Raw genomic sequence first — 19,462 nt, 5'->3', positions numbered from 1 at the left:
TGACAAAATCAGGTCAACCTCATCTGAGTGAATGTACGCATTCCTAGGTCTTTTTCAGGGTTTTCTTGGATGACCATGAACATATGCAATGAAGGCGCTAGAGGACTTATCCGAGAGATTTGTTCGATAGCGCAGAACATATGTAGTGATCACATTTGATTTCAAGAAGCACAAAGAGCATATACCACTTTTGAGACAAGTCCATAGACCCATGGTTACGAGTGTAGACCTTAAGGCCTTACTCCAGAGATTTCTTGGATGATTCGGAACATATACTGTGAACGCATTCTATGCTAAGTACCACAAAGAGCATGTACCGTATTTGAATTTGCATAATAGGCCTTTGGTTACGCGAGTAGATCTTTAGGCTTTACTCCAGAGATTTCTCGGATGACTAAGACCTCATTTCAGGGATTTTTGCATTACCCGAAGCATATACTGTGAACACCTTCAATTCTAAGAAGCGCAAAGAGCTTGTAGCATATTTGAAAGTGGTTAAATGGCCTTTGGTTACGCGTGTAGACTCTTAAGCCTTACTTCAAAGATTTCTTGTATAACCATGGACAAAAGCTGTAAACCTTGACAATGGGCAAAAAGTATATGAGTTTCTGTTTCCAAAACTGTCAAAATTATCTAACTCGGTTGAAAATTGTTAAAGTTATGAAAATATCAATTTATGGGAACACGGGTACCCTGTCGGCCATCCACGTGTGTTTTTTTGTTGGCCGCATAAGGGTTAAAAGGCTATAGAATTACTCCAAAACTGAACTTTTGAGTCCTACCAATATAGGAGGCCCTTGAGATCTGTAGTGTTATATACCAATCGACTTAGCTCGACAGAGTATTACTTAAATTACTAAACACCGAATGAGGTGAGGTGATGTCTGTAAGTGTGTACACAAATGTTAGACGTGTAGTTTAGCCGAAGCATGATTTTCTTGAGGTGGTTCATTATTCGATTTGATGGAGCTTTTGATTGAGCCAATGTGTGGAAATATGGATAGGTTTAAAACTTCTTAAGACAAGCTTTTTTCTAGAAATTAAAATTGTTCATGACGCCCTTTCATTGATGGTGTGTCGAGCGATAACACTATTATACTCTTCGAGGCAGATTTTGTTTGCAATTTCGTATTCTTTCCTAATTACCACGGTACCAAGCAAAAACAAGACGCACCCTAACGACGGTAAATATAAATTGCAGTTTGCTCCATCTAAAAAAACACGTCAAAATGAAGTAACTCGCATGCTCACAGTTAAATTAAGTACATTAATTATCAAACAATGCTGTGCAGAATTCCCACTGGGCAGTCCGACAACGTAGCAGTCACTGGGCATCTCGCCCATCAGGACGGTCTAGCCGATAGGACAGATCGTTGATGGATTGGCTTGTGTGAATAGCGAAGGTAGAAATGAAAACAAACTGGTTAAAGTTTCTATCGGCCTAACGTGAAATTTCATTATTCTAAAGTCCATAAAGAATATTTTATTCTATACTAAAAATAATATCGTATCGAAAATACGTGAATTTGAAACGCCTAATTTGGTTTATGTTTAACAAACATCAATAGGGTAACATACTTAAAACTACAGCTCATTTCAAGGCAATAATATGGAATTTATTCTAGGGATTAGATTGTAAAACTAAAAGCTAATGGTTTAAAACTAGTGCGGTTGAAAATTAAGGACAAAGCATCTAAATTAGCCTATGTACAACTATGTGAGTAAAACTGAACTATTACGAACTACAAACTTAAAAATTACCTTAATTAAAATTTGATTAAAAAATGTACAGACTAGATTACCATCACGCGAACCCTACAAATCTGTCGTAGCACGAGGACCTTAAAACAAACTATCAATTGTAAGTTGAACCATAAAATAAGCGTTATTTGAACTAATTACTAAAATAAAACTATAGTTTTAGCTGCTACTAAGAGCCGCTCGAAAACGTTGGTGCATTTATTAAGGTAAATCCGAACATTCTAAAAAATTGATAACGGATCTAACCTCAAACACGATGGTAAAAGCTGGGAGCTTTACGTTAACTCCCTGTGGTGTTTGTTCGGAGGCATCAGAAACCAACGAAGGCATGGTCGGATGCGACGCTTGCGAGCTTTGGTTTCACTTCCGATGCGTTGCAGTTTCGGAAGAGCTCTTGGAAGATGTAGACAAGTGGTTCTGTCCATCAGAGTCCTGCCAGAAGGTGGCGGAAGAAACTCGTAAGAAGACGAATGCTAGCAAGAAAGCAGTGAAGTCCAAGGGAACGAAGTCACGGACACAAGATGAATCGGAATCCAGTGTTAAATCTGATCACCAATCCGCTCCATCGTTGGAGAAACAGTTGAAGGCGCTAGAGCGAGAACAGAAGGCCAAAGAACAAGAAATGGAAATCGAGAAAATCTTGAGAGAGAAGCGGATCGAAATGGATAGAATCTTGAAGGAGAAGCAGTTGAAGATCAATAATGAGCTGAGGGAGAAGGAATTGCAGCTGGAGAAGGAAATGCTCGATAAGGCACTTCACGAGGAGCAGGTTCATGCTGATCGTATGCAGCAGATGCGAGAATCGTATCAAAATGCGATCGAAAACATGAAGACTATGACCGTGAAATCGAAGACAGTCGTCGTACAATCAAAGCTTGAGAAAGCGGAAGTCGCGGGACGTTTTCCGGCTGCAGAAGAAGGATGTTCGTATAAACTACAGAAGGCATTAAGTACGCCGTTGCGCAATCCAGGCGTGTCGCTAAGAGCACTTTCGGAAAAGCAGCGGAAACAACTCCAGGTATCGGAACTATCGTCAGATGAAGATCACGATTCCGTTGACGACAGCGACGACGAAGAATCCGACGAAAATATCAACAATTCGGAGCCGTCATCGGGAGAAGAGCCAAACGAAGAATCGGAGAATGAATCGGAAGAATCGAGTTTGACCAAACGCGAACTACGACGGAGGAAGAAGGCAATGTCACACGGGCTGGGGCGTCGCATAGCAGGTCCAACGAAAGCTCAATTGGCCGCACGCAATGGAATTTCCAGGAAACTCCCCATTTTCTCTGGCAAGCCCGAAGAGTGGCCTCTTTTCATCGGAAGCTACGAAGCCTCTAACGAAGCATGCGGTTTCAACGATGTAGAGAACTTAGTTCGCCTACAGGACAGCCTAAAAGGCTCGGCCTTGGATAGTGTTCGTGGACAATTGTTGTTGCCAAAGTCCGTACCGAAGGTGATCAACAAACTCCGGCAGCTCTACGGTCGTCCGGAACAACTTTTGCATTTCCATCTGGGAAAAGTGAAACAATTGGACGGGCGAAAGCAGATAGATTGGAAACGTTCATTCCTTTCGGAAATGTGGTGGAACAATTATGTGACCATTTGGAGGCAGCTGGGTTGAAAGAGCACTTGATCAATCCGCTCCTCATCCAAGATTTGGTGGATAAGTTGCCGGCAGGTGATAAGCGAGAATGGGTTCGATACCGAAGTAAAAGGAAGACGGCAACATTAAGAACATTTTCCAATTTCATCTCCAAAATCGTAACCGAAGCATGCGCAGCAAATGTGAGCCTTGATAACCGGCCTGGGTACAGGGAAAAATTACCTGTACACGCAAGTAAAGGAAAAGCCAAGGAAAAAGGAGCCGTTTACTCCCATAGTACGAACGTGAATCCGTCAAATGATGCCGCCATAGCCGAGAAGAAGCTAAAACCATGCATAACCTGTAGAAGAACGGATCACCGGCTCCGCTTTTGTCAGGACTTCAAAGCGATGAGTTTTGCTGAACGTGTCAAGATCGTGGAGAGAGGCAAATTATGCAAAATATGTCTGAATGATCATGGTAACGCTTTATGTAAATTTAAGATTCGCTGCAACGTTGGTCAATGTCACGAACGACACCATCCACTACTTCATCCGAGTGGACACCATGTTGTCATGAACACACACATCCGTGCATCTAGCGCTATTCAGTTTCGCATGATTCCGGTGACATTGCATCACAAAGAAAAAACGTCACAACGCTAGCTTTCCTCGATGAAGGATCGTCAATTACACTTGTTGAATGTTCGCTCGTCAACCGACTACGAGCTGAAGGAGTGAAATGGCCGCTAACCATAAAATGGACTGCTGACATTAGTAGGGAAGAACCTGATTCAAGGATGATGAATTTATGGATCTCTGCCGTGGGACAAAAAGAGAAACTCCTCCTCCAATCTGCTCAGACGGTTCATAAGTTGCTACTTCCGAAACAGTCGCTAAATGCGGTTGAAATCTCCGCTAAGTATAGCCATCTGCGGAATCTACCATTAGCGTCATATTCGGACCAACAGCCTGGTCTGCTCATTGGCCTAAATAATCTTCACACGATTGCGCCAATCGAAGCTAAAATACGGAGAGTCGGAGAGCCGATAGCCGTACGATCAAAACTCGGCTGGTCGGTGTATGGTCCTACTTCAGGGCAAACAGATAGCACAATATCCGTCAACCATCATCATGGAATCAGTAATGACGACCTCTACAATTTGCTGAAGAAGCATTACTCTTTGGAGGAATCGGCAGTCGAAATATCGCAAGAAACAAAAGATGAGAAAAGGGCGCGTGAAATTCTGGAACGAACAACCGTTCGTGTCGGTGACCGCTTCGAAACGGGGTTGCTGTGGAAATCGGATGATCGTATGTTTCCCGACAGTCTTCCGATGGCACGTCGGAGACTAAAACAGTTGGAACAACGTCTCGAAAAGTCTCCAGAAATCTACGACAAGATCAGGAAACAGGTCGAAGACTACCAGGCTAAAGGGTATGCCCATCTAGCAACATCGAAGGAGCTAGCGGAAACCGATTCGCAGAAGAGGTGGTACTTGCCACTGAATTACGTACAAAACCCGAAAAAGCCAAACAAAATTCGTCTGGTTTGGGACGCTGCAGCAACAGTCAACGGCGTTTCTCTAAACAGTCAATTATTAAAGGGACCCGACATGCTGACGCCTCTAACAGCGGTTCTCAGCCTTTTCAGAGAGCGACGAATAGCCTTTGGTGGAGATATTCGTGAAATGTACCACCAACTACGAATTCGGGATGCCGACAAGCAAGCGCAGTGTTTCTTGTTCAGGAAAAATCCGGAGGACGCTGAACCAAGTGTGTACGTCATGGACGTAGCTACCTTTGGCTCAACATGTTCTCCGTGCTCGGCTCAGCACGTCAAAAATCGAAATGCGTCAGAATTCTCGTCACGGTACCCGGAAGCAGCAGCAGCCATAGTCCACAAGCATTATGTGGACGACTACTATGATAGTGTCGACACGGTCGAGGAGGCAGTTCGTCGTGCTGAAGAGGTGCGATTCATACACTCAAAGGCAGGTTTCGAGATACGAAATTGGGTGTCGAACTCCTCTGTAGTTCTCCGCAGTCTTGGAGAGCAAAATCTTGCGGAAGACGTGCATTTCAACGTCGATAAAACTACGGAGAACGAGCGAGTCCTCGGGATTATCTGGAGTCCAAGTCAAGACACTTTCTCATTCGCCACTGACCACCGTTCTGAGCTAGAGCCGTACCTCAAAGGTATTCAACGACCCACAAAGCGATTGGTGCTAAGCTGCGTCATGGGATTTTTCGATCCACTTGGACTTCTGGCGCCGTTCACGATCCATGGAAAGATGCTGGTCCAAGACTTGTGGCGAACGGGATGCGGATGGGACGAAGAAATAGACGACAGTGCGATGCAGAAATGGAACCGTTGGGTAGGCCTGTTGCCGCAAGTAGCCGCTATCCGAATTCCCCGCTGCTACATCGGCGATTGCTACTCATCAGAAGTTGATTCACTTCAGCTGCACATCTTCATGGACGCAAGTGAGCACGCATATGGTTGTGTTGCCTACTTCAGGGCGGTCGCAAATGGTCAGGCCAAGATTACGCTGATAACCTCTCGTTCGAAGGTAGCGCCTTTGAAACGACAATCGATTCCGCGCATGGAACTGATGGCGGCAGTTCTGGGATCACGACTGTTGCGCACGGTACAATCACATCACTCCCTCCCAATACACAAATACTTTCTATGGTCGGATTCTCAAACGGTTCTCAGCTGGATTCGTTCAGACCAGTTGAAATACAAGCAGTTCGTGGCCTTTCGCATCGGGGAAATTCAGGAGAACACCAATATCTCCGATTGGCGCTGGGTCCCGTCAAAAATGAACATCGCTGACGTTCTTACTGCAATCCAACAGCCCATGGTTCATTGGTCCATATTTTCTGCTGCAGTCCGAAGATGAGTGGCCACAGGGACAGTTTCCGGCAGTTAATATAAGTGAAGAAATGAGGGCTCAGGTCTTACATCACGACGTCTCTAACATCGGATCAATCATCAATGCTAATTCAACGAATCGTTTTGTTCGTCTTCTCCGAAGTACAGCCAACGTAGTTCGGTTTATTGCAAACTGTCGTCGAAAACTAGCAGGAAATCCGATTGTTGTTTCCAAAGCTACTCCGGGTCAAGAATGCTTGTTAAAAACGAAACCAAAATCTATTCAACAACCTCTTCAACAAAACGAGTTACACGCTGCGGAGTTGATATTGTGGAAACAGGTTCAACGTGATGGATTTACGGAAGAGATAAGAACCTTACAAAGAAATCAAATATGTGAAGGTTCTCCGGGCCGAATAACAAAATCGAGCTTGATTTACAAAATGAATCCTATTCTGGACACCGAAGGCATTCTACGGGTCGGAGGTAGACTACAGCAGGCTGAATTCGTTTCATTTGATATGAAACACCCAGTTATTCTTCCAAAAGACCATGCTATAACCAACATGCTAATCCTGCAGTACCACGAAAAATTTGGTCATGCGAATCGAGAGACCGTGTGCAATGAACTGCGTCAGCGGTTCTACATCCCGAAGGTTCGACAAGCGATTCGGCGGGCTGTGAAAAAATGCATGTGGTGTCGTGTCAACAGATGTAAGCCACTAACTCCCATGATGGCGCCACTGCCAGTGCAACGAGTATCTCCACAACTTCGTCCGTTTAGCTCTGTGGGTGTAGATTATCTAGGACCCATCGAAGTGACTGTGGGCCGCCGAAGGGAAAAAAGATGGGTGGCTCTTTTCACTTGTCTAGCGGTGCGTGCTGTACATTTAGAAGTAGTTCACAATCTAAATACTCAAGCGTGCTTAATGGCGGTTCGGAGATTCGTCTGTAAAAGAGGTGCGCCAAACGAATTCTTCTCTGACAATGGCACCAATTTTAAAGGAGCCAGTAACGAATTGGCAAAGATGAAGCAGATCGACCAAAATTGTGCAGAAGGCTTCACGAGCTCCACATTGAAATGGAATTTCATTCCTCCAAGTACGCCGCACATGGGCGGTGTCTGGGAGCGAATGGTGCGATCGGTAAAGGAGGCATTGAAGGTACTGAACGATGGTCAGAAACTCACTGACTAGATATTGCTAACGTCTTTAGCCGAAGCAGAGGACGCAATCAACACTCGTCCCCTGGTCTACTTACCACAAGATGCAGAAGAGATCGTAGCCATAACACCAAACCATTTTCTTCGTGGTGCTACTAAGGATGCGGATTTTCCGGTAGATGGTTCAGCAGATTTTGCAGAAGCCTTGCGGAACACTTACAAACGGTCACAGTATATAGCTGAAAAAATGTGGCAACGCTGGTGTAGAGAATACTTGCCGACCATCAACAGTCGTTCCAAATGGGTCGACGATCGGAGGCAGATACAGGTAGGAGACTTAGTGTTCGTCGTTAACGATGGACAACGGAAGAACTGGATTCGAGGAATCATCGAGGAGTTGTTCAAAGGGAAAGACGGTAGAATTCGACAGGTGAGTGTCCGAACATCTCGAGGTGTTAATAGGAAAGCTGTGGCCAACCTGGCGGTTATTGAAATTCCTGGTAAATCCGGCGACACCGGCGTGGAGCCGGTACCGGAGTTACGGGCTGGGGTGTGCAGAATTCCCACTGGGCAGTCCGACAACGTAGCAGTCACTGGGCATCTCGCCCATCAGGACGGTCTAGCCGATAGGACAGATCGTTGATGGATTGGCTTGTGTGAATAGCGAAGGTAGAAATGAAAACAAACTGGTTAAAGTTTCTATCGGCCTAACGTGAAATTTCATTATTCTAAAGTCCATAAAGAATATTTTATTCTATACTAAAAATAATATCGTATCGAAAATACGTGAATTTGAAACGCCTAATTTGGTTTATGTTTAACAAACATCAATAGGGTAACATACTTAAAACTACAGCTCATTTCAAGGCAATAATATGGAATTTATTCTAGGGATTAGATTGTAAAACTAAAAGCTAATGGTTTAAAACTAGTGCGGTTGAAAATTAAGGACAAAGCATCTAAATTAGCCTATGTACAACTATGTGAGTAAAACTGAACTATTACGAACTACAAACTTAAAAATTACCCTAATTAACATGTACAGACTAGATTACCATCACGCGAACCCTACAAATCTGTCGTAGCACGAGGACCTTAAAACAAACTATCAATTGTAAGTTGAACCATAAAATAAGCGTTATTTGAACTAATTACTAAAATAAAACTATAGTTTTAGCTGCTACTAAGAGCCGCTCGAAAACGTTGGTGCATTTATTAAGGTAAATCCGAACAAATGCATTTCATTCGTTGAATTGTAAAATACTCATTTTTTTCCGAAACCAAAATTTTATTATGTGCTCATTCTCGACTCGAATACGGAACCTCTAACTTTGAAACTGGCACCCAGACCGAATACGTCAGGTCGACCATGTCTAATCAAAACACATTTATGTACTACCTCCATACCATTATCAAGAAAATGAGTTCAATGCAATGTCGCACAAACGATGGGTACGGTGCCAAGCCCGAGAAGCCATATATAGTGTATGCTAATTTTCCAATATCGTAGTTGCGTTGTTAGGAACGGTGGTCCATTATGAAAATGGGAGACAGTTTTGAAAATATTCGAAAACATTGATAGCAATCACAAATATTGAGGTGTGTTAATAAATTGTTTTGAACGTTTCGTTATTTTACGATTTATTTTTTTTATTGATTAACGAATCCATCCCAACCAACATAAAAGCTGAGTTCAAATTTCAATGGGCTAACTCGTTTTCAGCAACAAACTTGTCAAAAAAAATCTATGACAATAACAACGATTATCTTATGCTTCATAGGTCAGAATACCAATATATTCAAAGATAAAAGCCTAATATAATTTGGAACAAAATCGAAATATGTATGTCTCCTGACTCATTGTGAGGGGTTTCCTAGTCCTCCGCACTAGAAGGAAAAATCATGAAAAATCAGAACGAATGAAGCGCCGTTGTACTGGCAACAAACAACCAAGGAGAAACGAAAAACTGTAATAGATACAAGCACATAAAGCTGGGGAATTTTGAGGCAAATGCCCTTATTCACTTACGCTACGTAATTCTTAACATACAGACTGTTCCTGAATATTAGGAACCTTCTTTACGTCCATGTCTATCTTCTTAATTACTGTTTGCCTTTCTCGTACATATACTGAGAGTACGTTAATGCTAGGATCTCTTCAAAAAACATACTTGTGATAGAAGTCCCAGAGACCCGTAGTGTTAAATACCAATCCACGATCTGAGGTAATGTGTGCATTCTAGAAGTTTTGTTGAGATTTTTTGTTTTTGAAAATTAGAAGCAAAATCAAATATATTAGGAATTAGCGTCATGCGTGCCACCTCCTTTGGAAGATCCATTAATCATGTAACACAAAAAATTACCATTTTCTACTCCCTACCACTATTTCACACTTTTTGAATGAAGCACCCAAAAATTGTGTATGGATTGTCATACTTCAGGCAACTCCTTCTCTCTCTAAGCGTTACGCAATTTATGGATGCTCCCTTTTTGTTTTCAACAGTTTAAGATTGTGAGTCCGCTAAAAAAATAAAAGTTCACTTCAAAACGAACTTTACAAATTAATACTCGAAATTTAATAATTTTGAAGCTTGCACAGATAGAAAAAGTTGTTGAAATTTACACGAAAGTAATGCACATAAAGGGAATGCCAAAAAGAGTGTAATTTTAAACGATATTTTCCCTTGAATGTATGCAATTTGTATTGCATTATGTCACTATTTATTCGATTAAGTGGCACAATGCTATACAATTTGCATACACTCAGGGTGAAATTGATGGAAAAGATTCATGTACGCTCAGAATAGTGTAATTTTCCGCGTCTGTAGTTTTTACGCGCTGATTAGTTTTCATTATTTTTTACTGTGTGGGTTTCGATTTTATGTACATTTACTTTACGGACAACCAACCCTACTCCCCCTTTAGGCTGTATACCGCGTGAAATTGCGCTGAGCTGATAAAGGCTATCCATTGTTGTGCATTATTATTAGCGTAAATTTCAATGGATTTGTGTAAACTATCTATATGTATAAACAAAACACGCTAAAAACTGCTCACTCACATTTTCGGCATATAAAATGCATGGAAAACCCACCAACTAGGCAAGGATGTTATCGATCATTTAGTAATTTGCGATAGTTCATTTAGTAGTTTGTCAATAATTCTGAATTTCAAAATGTGTTGTATGGTGGACTTCTAGTGCGAAGGTTTTTCCACAACTCTACCTAATGGTTCGTTGTTAGACTATTAACTTAAAACTAATCAGCGCGTAAAAAATACAGACGCGGAAAATTACACTATTCTGAGCATACATGAATCTTTCAGTTCACTTCACCCTAAATTTATGCAATTCGTATAGCATTATGCCACTTAATCGAATAAATAGTGGCATAATGCAATACAAATTGCATACATCCAAGGGAAAATATCGTTTAAAATTACGTTCTTTTTGGCATTCCCTTTATGTGCATTACTATCGTGTAAATTTCAACAACTTTTTCTATCTGTGTAATAACGAGTTATAGCGCTAGTTGCAGTAACTTAAACTAAATGATTGGAATTTTGTTATCATTTAATCTAAGTTACTGAAACTATAGCTAAAACTTCGTTACTAGTGGAATTCAAACAACGAGCCATTTGGTAGAGTTGTAGAAAAACCTTCGCACTAGAAGTCCACCATACAACACATTTTGAAATTCAGCTTCTGGAATGAGTTATTGACAAACTACTAAATGATCGAACGGAAATTACTAAATGATCAATAACATCCTTGCAACTAGGTGTATCATTTAGAGTTTTTCCTATCCGAAACATTTTGGGACAACTTCTCCTAAGCAATGCAAATCAGAGAAAGCACGAATGATTCCTATTGTATAGTCGGGCAGGTACATCGTTGTCCACCTGTAACAGTCGTTGCTTTACACCTGTCGCGTAATGTTAAACACCGCGTGCATAGTCGCTAATATTGCCGAGCTGTTCTTAATTACTCCAATCAGACGATAATCGAGGCACATAACGATAGCAACCGGGACGGATCAAACTATGCCGATGGGAAGTAAATGATGCAAAGAATTCGAAATCGTGTTGGTGTTTTGTCAACAGAAATCCGCACGGTAGCATAATCACATCGTGAGATTTTTGCTGGTTACTGGAACTTTAGTCGATGCGTTCGATGCGGTGCAGTGTGATGCACGACTTGAACCTACATAGAAAAGTGCAATCAAACATAACGATGATCCATCGATGGAAGTGAGAGTGGATTTGGATACACATAACCGATCATAAGTATGATAGACATACCTAAGGAGTGGTACCGTTGCGTCTATAGAGCTGGTAGACAGTGCAATGTGGTATGCGTGGGAAAACAGCAAGGGAATGGTGATTGGAGGTGCTGACGCGTAAAAGAACATTGCTTCGAGCGGGATTGCATAAACAAATTAATGCTGAATTTGCGAAGGTGAACGTATTTTCGGTACATAAAATTAGCTGATTGTATTTTGCTCGAACATATTGAGCAACCCTACCACCCACAGCACAATACATGGACACGAATAAAAGGAAATATCGAAGCGGATACACACGACATGCGCTCCATGTTGTGGTAAAGCTTTGAAAAACGGTTTGTCAGATACTGCCACTGTAAGCGAGAAGCATAAATGGTACATGAAACTATTTCTCTAATATGGAATCTACATAGACCAGAATATTTTGTCGAAAAGATTTCCAGCTCAACAGTACTTATTTTGATATGAAGATTAACCATGATGTGCAGAGTATAATTAAGGATTTTCCAAACCCCAATCCAATTTTCAGCGGTCTTTCAGACGCGCTTTGTGATTTTCCAAACCACAATCCATTTTCCAGCAGTCTTCCAGACGCGTTACGTGATTTTCCAGCTGTCTTCCAGACGCGCTTTGTGATTTACCAAACAACAATCTATTTTCCAGCGGTCTTTCAGATATGCTTTGTGATTTTCCACACAACAAACCTTTTTTCAGCGTCTTTCAGACACGATTTGTGATTTTCTAAACCACAAACCATTTTCTAGAAGCCTTCCAGACACGATTTGTGATTTTCCAAACCACAATCCATTTTCCAATGGTCTCCCATACACGCTTTGTGATTATTCAAACCACAATCCATTTTCCAGTGGTCTTTCAGGCGCGCTTTGTAGCAACACAAACCACTTTGCCTTGTGATTTTTTAAACCATCAAATATTTTATTTTTTGCACATTAACCACTTGAATTCAACTTGCCTTTGAATTCAGCGTTAGGATTCAAAAATAATTACTATGTCTGAAACTCGATTGTGCATATGTACAACATGTGATAGATTTAGTTCGGAAAAGGTATTGGAGGGTAACCGCCCCTTCGGTGGGCTTTGATCCCACGACCCCGGTACGCTAGACAGGTGCTTAATGTTGAGTTCGTTTTTGTATAGAAATAAATGTGATGATTCTAAATCAGGGCCGCCCAACGTACGGCCCGCGGCCGGATGCTGCCCTCGGCTCCATTTTTTGTGGCCCGCGGCGCGTAAAAAATAAACTCAGGCCCACCAGCTTTTCTATCTGGCTCGAGCTGCTCATATTCCGAACGCTAAGTCTTACCCGAGCAGCACAAGTTAGACAAAAATGGTTGAAGCAACTTGATTGTGACTGAATCTGGTCAAATAAAAGTTGCACTAACCTATGTGGAACATGTGTGCTACTAGGGTAGCGTCTATGTGCCCTAAAACTAAAACTTTTATCGGTTTTCCATACTGAGGATCAATATTACAAACGAATTCGAGTTCCTGTGGAGAAAATTGAACGATTAAAGCCAAAATGACCATTTAAAAGCGAGTGTTCGGAATATGAGTCATAAACAGAATATGAGTCAAAACGGTAAGTTTTAAATCAAAGCTTGAAACGAAAAATAATATTTTTAATAATTTGAAATGATTGCATTAAGCGATCCCAAGACACAAAAGGTTGATGTGGCACATTGCGTTTTTAATAAGGATTGGTTTTGCTTAATTTGTTCATTGATGGATGCTATATTGATGGAATAAAATCTGAATCCAAGCATTCTATGAAATATGATATTTGAAAAGACTCAGGAAGGAAACAAAAATTGGTAGAGCTTCAAAGGTAGGGCACTCAATCTTTCTTCACTTAAGCAAATACGAAGTCAGAAAATGCAGTACGGACCAGTTTTGCTGTTACACTCAACCCTCTTTTTACGGCAGTTTTTTTTACGTCACTTCGTTTTACGGCCTCCTTTTTACGGCACGTGACGTAAAAAGAATTTGAAACATTATTGACATCCAAAAGTAAGCCTATAAGGAGGCACTCTTAGAAACCCTAAGAACAAAGTAGATGCTATGTATACACATCATTTGCCTTCAACAATTGTTCCGTTCCAGGTCATCCAACAATTTCCTGGAGTCTACACGCGTAACCGAGGACCTAAGGTCTACAAGCGTGGCGAAAGAGCTGTTATCTATTGTAAAAAATGGTTTATGCCCAATTTGATATATTGAACCAAATTCCGTTCCAGGTCATACAAGAATTCCCTGGATTATAGGTCTTGAGGTCTACCCACGATACCGAAGGGCTGTTATAATTCATGATTTATATGATCTATTAAACCAAACTCAATATGCCTTAAGCAGCCGTTCCTTTCCTGGTCATCCAAGAATTCCTTAGACTTCTCAGTCGCGAATTCATCCCAAATATGTCCTTCGAGTATTTGTCTTTCACTTGCGTCTCAAATGTAGGCATATGAGTGGTTCTAAGTTCTCCAAATTGCCCTTGAGTTTGAATCAAATGGTCTGCCGAATCAACCAAGACTTCCATGATGTCCATAGCTCCGGCAATGACCCAATTATGTCCTCCGAGTATTTTACTTTCACTTGGGTCTCAAATCCAGACATATGAGATGTAGTAAGATCTCCAAATCGTCCTGGAGTTTGAATCAAATGGTGTGCCGAATCAACCGAGGCTTCCATGATGTCCCCAGCCACGGTATCAACCCAATTATGTCCTCCGAGTATTTGTCTTTCACTTGGGTCCCAAATCCAGACATACAAGATGTAGTAAGATCTCCAAATCGTCCTGGAGTTTGAATCAAATGGTCTGCTGAATCAACCGAGGCTTCCATGATGTCCCCAGCCGCGGTATCAACCCAATTATGTCCTCCGAGTATTTGTCTTTCACTTGGGTCTCAAATCCAGACATATGAGATGTAGTAAGATCTCCAAATCGTCCTGGAGTTTGAATCAAATGGTCTGCCGAATCAACCGAGGCTTCCATGATGTCCCCAGCCGCGGTATCAACCCAATTATGTCCTCCGAGTATTTGTCTTTCACTTGGGTCTCAAATCCAGACATATAAGATGTAGCAAGATCTCCAAATCGTCCTGGAGTTTGAATCAAATGGTCTGCCGAATCAACCAAGGCTTGCATGATGTCCATAGCTGCGGTATCAACTCAATTATGTCCTCCGAGTAATTTTTTTTCACTTGCATCTCAAATCCAGACATATAAGATGTAGTAAGATCTCCAAATCGTCCTGGAGTTTGAATCAAATGGTTTGCTGAATCAACCGAGGCTTCCATGATGTCCCCAGCCGCGGTATCAACCCAATTATGTCCTCCGAGTATTTGTCTTTCACTTGGGTCTCAAATCCAGACATATGAGATGTAGTAAGATCTCCAAATCGTCCTGGAGTTTGAATCAAATGGTCTGCCGAATCCACCAAGGCTTCCGTGATGTCCATAGCTGCGGTATCAACCCAATTATGTCCTCCCAGTAATTTTCTTTCACTTGCGTCTCAAATCCAGACATATGAGATGTGGTAAGATTTCCAAATCGTCCTGGAGCTTGAATCAAATGGTCTGCCGAATCAACCGAGGCTTCCATGATGTCCCCAGCCGCGGTATCAACCCAATTATGTCCGCCGAGTATTTGTCTTTCACTTGGGTCTCAAATCCAGACATATGAGATGTAGTAAGATCTCCAAATCGTCCTGGAGTTTGAATCAAATGGTCTGCCGAATCAACCGAGGCTTCCATGATGTCCCCAGCCGCGGTATCAACCCAATTATGTCCTCCGAGTATTTGTCTTTCACTTGGGTCTCAAATCCAGACATATAAGATGTAGTAAGATCTCCAAATCGTCCTGGAGTTTGAATCAAATGGTCTGCCGAATCAACCGAGGCTTCCATGACGTCCCAGCCGCGGTATCAACCCAATAATGTCCTCCGAGTATTTGTCTTTCAAATGCGTCTCAAATCCAGACATATAAGATGTAGTAAGATCTCCAAATCGTCCTGGAGTTTGAATCAAATGGTCTGCCGAATCCACCAAGGCTTCCATGATGTCCATAGCTGCGGTATCAACCCAATTATGTCCTCCGAATAATTTTCTTTCACTTGCGTCGTAAAACCAGACATATGAGATGTAGTAAGATCTCCAAATCGTCCTGACGTTTGAATCAAATGGTCTGCTGAATCAACCGAGGCTTCCATGATGTCCCCAGCCGCGGTATCAACCCAATTATGTTCTCCGAGTATTTGTCTTTCACTTGGGTCTCAAATCAAGACATTTAAGATGTAGTAAGATCTCCAAATCTTCCTGGGGTTTGAATCAAATGGTCTGCCGAATCCATCAAGGCTTCCGTGATGTCCATAGCTGCGGTATCAACCCAATTATGTCCTCCGAGTAATTTTCTTTCACTTGCGTCTCAAATCCAGACATATGAGATGTGGTAAGATCTCCAAATCGTCCAGGAGTATGAATCAAATGGTCTGCCGAATCAACCGTGGCTTCCGTGATGTCCATAGCTGCGGTATCAACCCAATTATGTCCTCCCAGTAATTTTCTTTCACTTGCGTCTCAAATCCAGACATATGAGATGTGGTAAGATTTCCAAATCGTCCAGGAGCTTGAATCAAATGGTCTGCCGAATCAACCGAGGCTTCCATGATGTCCCCAGCCGCGGTATCAACCCAATTATGTCCTCCGAGTATTTGTCTTTCACTTGGGTCTCAAATCCAGACATATAAGATGTAGTAAGATCTCCAAATCGTCCTGGAGTTTGAATCAAATGGTCTGATGAATCAACCGAGGCTTCCATGACGTCCCAGCCGCGGTATCAACCCAATAATGTCCTCCGAGTATTTGTCTTTCAAATGCGTCTCAAATCCAGACATATAAGATGTAGTAGGATCTCCAAATCGTCCTGGAGTTTGAATCAAATGGTCTGCCGAATCCACCAAGGCTTCCATGATGTCCATAGCTGCGGTATCAACCCAATTATGTCCTCCGAATAATTTTCTTTCACTTGCGTCGTAAAACCAGACATATGAGATGTAGTAAGATCTCCAAATCGTCCTGGAGTTTGAATCAAATGGTCTGCTGAATCAACCGAGGCTTCCATGATGTCCCCAGCCGCGGTATCAACCCAATTATGTCCTCCGAGTATTTGTCTTTCACTTGGGTCTCAAATCCAGACATATGAGATGTAGTAAGATCTCCAAATCGTCCTGGAGTTTGAATCAAATGGTCTGCCGAATCCACCAAGGCCTTCATGATGTCTCCAGCAACCCCAGTAACAACCTGCGCAGCACAAGTCAGACAATCATCCCAAGGAACATTTTTAGTTCTATAACGGTCATGAAAGCCATTATTGGCTCTACATGACTTCGGTGAAATCAGCATAAAACTAAAATGTTTGTTGGGATGGTTCTAGCAATTTGATTGTGACTAAATTCGGCAATTCATATAGGCCATGCCCTTTTTGATCCATAGAACTAAAGTGAATACGGCTTCAACTATTGTTCCATTGCAGATCATCCATGAATATCATCCATCCCTGAAATATAAGCTTTACGGTCAACACGCGTAACCAAAAGGCTGTTATCACTTTAAAAAATTTTGCTCATACCCGTTTTGATCCATAGGACTAAATTGGATACCTCTTCAACTATTGTTCCATTCCAGGTAATTTAAGAAAGTCATGGAGTACTGGTCTTTAGGTCTACAGGATTATTATTTCTAAATGGTTCATCCCATTTTGATCCATATGAGATCGCATTTAACAATTATTCCACTCCAGGTCATCGAAAAAATATCTGAAGGCTAGACTTTGTGGCCGGGGACATAATGGAAGCCTTGATTGATTCGGTAGACCATTTGATTCAATCTCTAGAACAATTGGGAGATCTTACAATATGTTACATGTCAGAATTTGAGACGCAATTCGCAAACTATCCAAATTCCAGGAAAACTTTAAGATCTTACAACACGTCATATGCCTTGATTTAAGACGAGTGAAAGACAAACACTCGGGGAATATAATTGAGTTGATACCGCGAGTGAAGAAATCATGAATGCCTTGGTTGATTTGGTAGACCATTTGATTCAAACTCCAGGACAATTTGAAGATCTTACAACATCTTACATGCTGAAATTTGTGACTCAAGTGAAAGACTAATACTCAGAAGACACCGTGGTTGGGGGAACCATGGTAGCCTTGGTGGATTCATTAGACCATTCGATTCAAACTCCAGGACAATTTGGAGATCTTACAACACCTCATATGTCTTGTTTTGAGATGCAAGTGACAGAAACATATTTAGAGAACATATTGGAGTTGATACCACGGCTTAGGACATCATGAAATCTTTGGTTGATTCGATAGATCATTTGATTTAAGCTCCAGGACAATTTGGAGATCTTAGAACATCTCATATGCCTGTATTTGAGACGTTAGTAAAAGACCAATGCTCAGAAGACAAAATTGGGTTGACACCGCGGCTGGGGACATCGTGAAAGCTTTGTTTGATTCGGCAGAACATTTGATTCAAACTCCAGAAAAATTGGGAGATCTTAAAACGTATCATATGCAGGTATTTGAGACGTAAGTGAAAGACAAATAATAGGAGGACATAATTGGTTTGATATCGCTGCTGGGGCACCATGAAAGCGTTGGTTGATTCATTACACCATTTGATTCAAACTCAAGGACAATTTGGAGATCTTAAAACACCTGATATGTCTTGTTTTGAGACGCAAGTAAAAGACTAATACTCAGAGAACCTAATTGAGTTGATACCACGGCTTAGGACATCGTGAAGGCTTTGGTTGATTCGATAGACCATTTGATTCAAACTCCAGGACAATTAGGGGATCTTACAATATCGAATATGCCTGTATTTGAGACGTTAGTAAAAGACCAACACTCAGAAGACACAATTGGGTTGACATCGAGGCTGGGGACATCGTGGAAGCCTTGTTTGATTCTGTAGACCATTTGATTCAAACTCCAGGGCAATTTGGAGATCTTAAAACATCTCATATACTTGGACTTGAGACGCAGGTGAAAGGCAAATACTCGGAAGACATGATTGGGAAGATACCGCGGCTGAGGACATCATGCCAGTCTCAGTAGATTCGGTAGACCATTTGATTCAAACTCCAGGACGATTTGGAGATCTTACAACTTCATACATGCAAGAATTGAAGACGGATGTGAAAGACAAATAATCGGAGGACAAAATTGGGTTGACGCCGAGACTGGGGACATCATGGAAGCCTTGGTTGATTCGGTGGACCATTTGATTTAAACTTCAGAACAATTTGGAGATCTTACAACACCTCATATGTCTTGTTTTGAGACGCAAGTGAAAGACAAATCCTCGGAGGACATAATTGAATTGATACCACGACTTGGGATATCATGAAACCTTTGGTTGATTCGGTAGACCATTTGATTCAAACTTCAGGACGATTTGGAGATCTTACAACTTCATACATACAAGAATTGAAAACGGATGGGAAAGACAAATAATCGGAGGACAAAACTGGGTTGACACCGAGACTGGAGACATCATGGAAGCCTTTGTTGATTTGGTGGACCATTTGACTCAAACTTCAAGACAATTTGGAGATCTTACAACACGTCATATGTCTTGTTTTGAGACGCAAGTGAAAGACAAATCCTCGGAGGACATAATTGAATTAATACCACGACTTGGAACATCATGAAGGGTTTGGTTGATTTGGTAGACCATTTGATTTGAAGACGGATGTGAAA

The 19,462-nt window shown here is 41.7% G+C and overlaps 1 protein-coding gene and 2 long non-coding RNA genes across 3 annotated transcripts; all 3 read left to right on the top strand.

Moving 5' to 3' along the window:
- Positions 1-1,407: 1,407 nt before the first annotated feature.
- Positions 1,408-2,054, top strand: LOC134219426 (uncharacterized). The gene is made up of 4 exons (XR_009981558.1): positions 1,408-1,569; positions 1,626-1,717; positions 1,793-1,861; positions 1,919-2,054. It is a non-coding gene; the product is annotated as an uncharacterized LOC134219426 (long non-coding RNA).
- Positions 2,055-4,145: 2,091 nt separating this feature from the next.
- Positions 4,146-6,251, top strand: LOC134221695 (uncharacterized). The gene has a single exon (XM_062700883.1). It carries the CDS (start codon positions 4,146-4,148, stop codon positions 6,249-6,251), a length of 2,106 nt encoding a protein of 701 aa, XP_062556867.1.
- A 1,728-nt stretch (positions 6,252-7,979) lies between these two features.
- LOC134220282 (uncharacterized) lies at positions 7,980-8,613 on the top strand. Its single transcript, XR_009981838.1, has 4 exons — positions 7,980-8,220; positions 8,277-8,368; positions 8,431-8,499; positions 8,557-8,613. It is a non-coding gene; the product is annotated as an uncharacterized LOC134220282 (long non-coding RNA).
- The last annotated feature ends 10,849 nt before the right edge of the window (positions 8,614-19,462 follow it).

This window comes from Armigeres subalbatus, chromosome 3 (assembly GCF_024139115.2).
Source record: "Armigeres subalbatus isolate Guangzhou_Male chromosome 3, GZ_Asu_2, whole genome shotgun sequence".
Classification (NCBI taxonomy): Eukaryota; Metazoa; Arthropoda; class Insecta; order Diptera; family Culicidae; genus Armigeres; species Armigeres subalbatus.
This window is presented reverse-complemented; position numbering and strand designations above follow the sequence as displayed.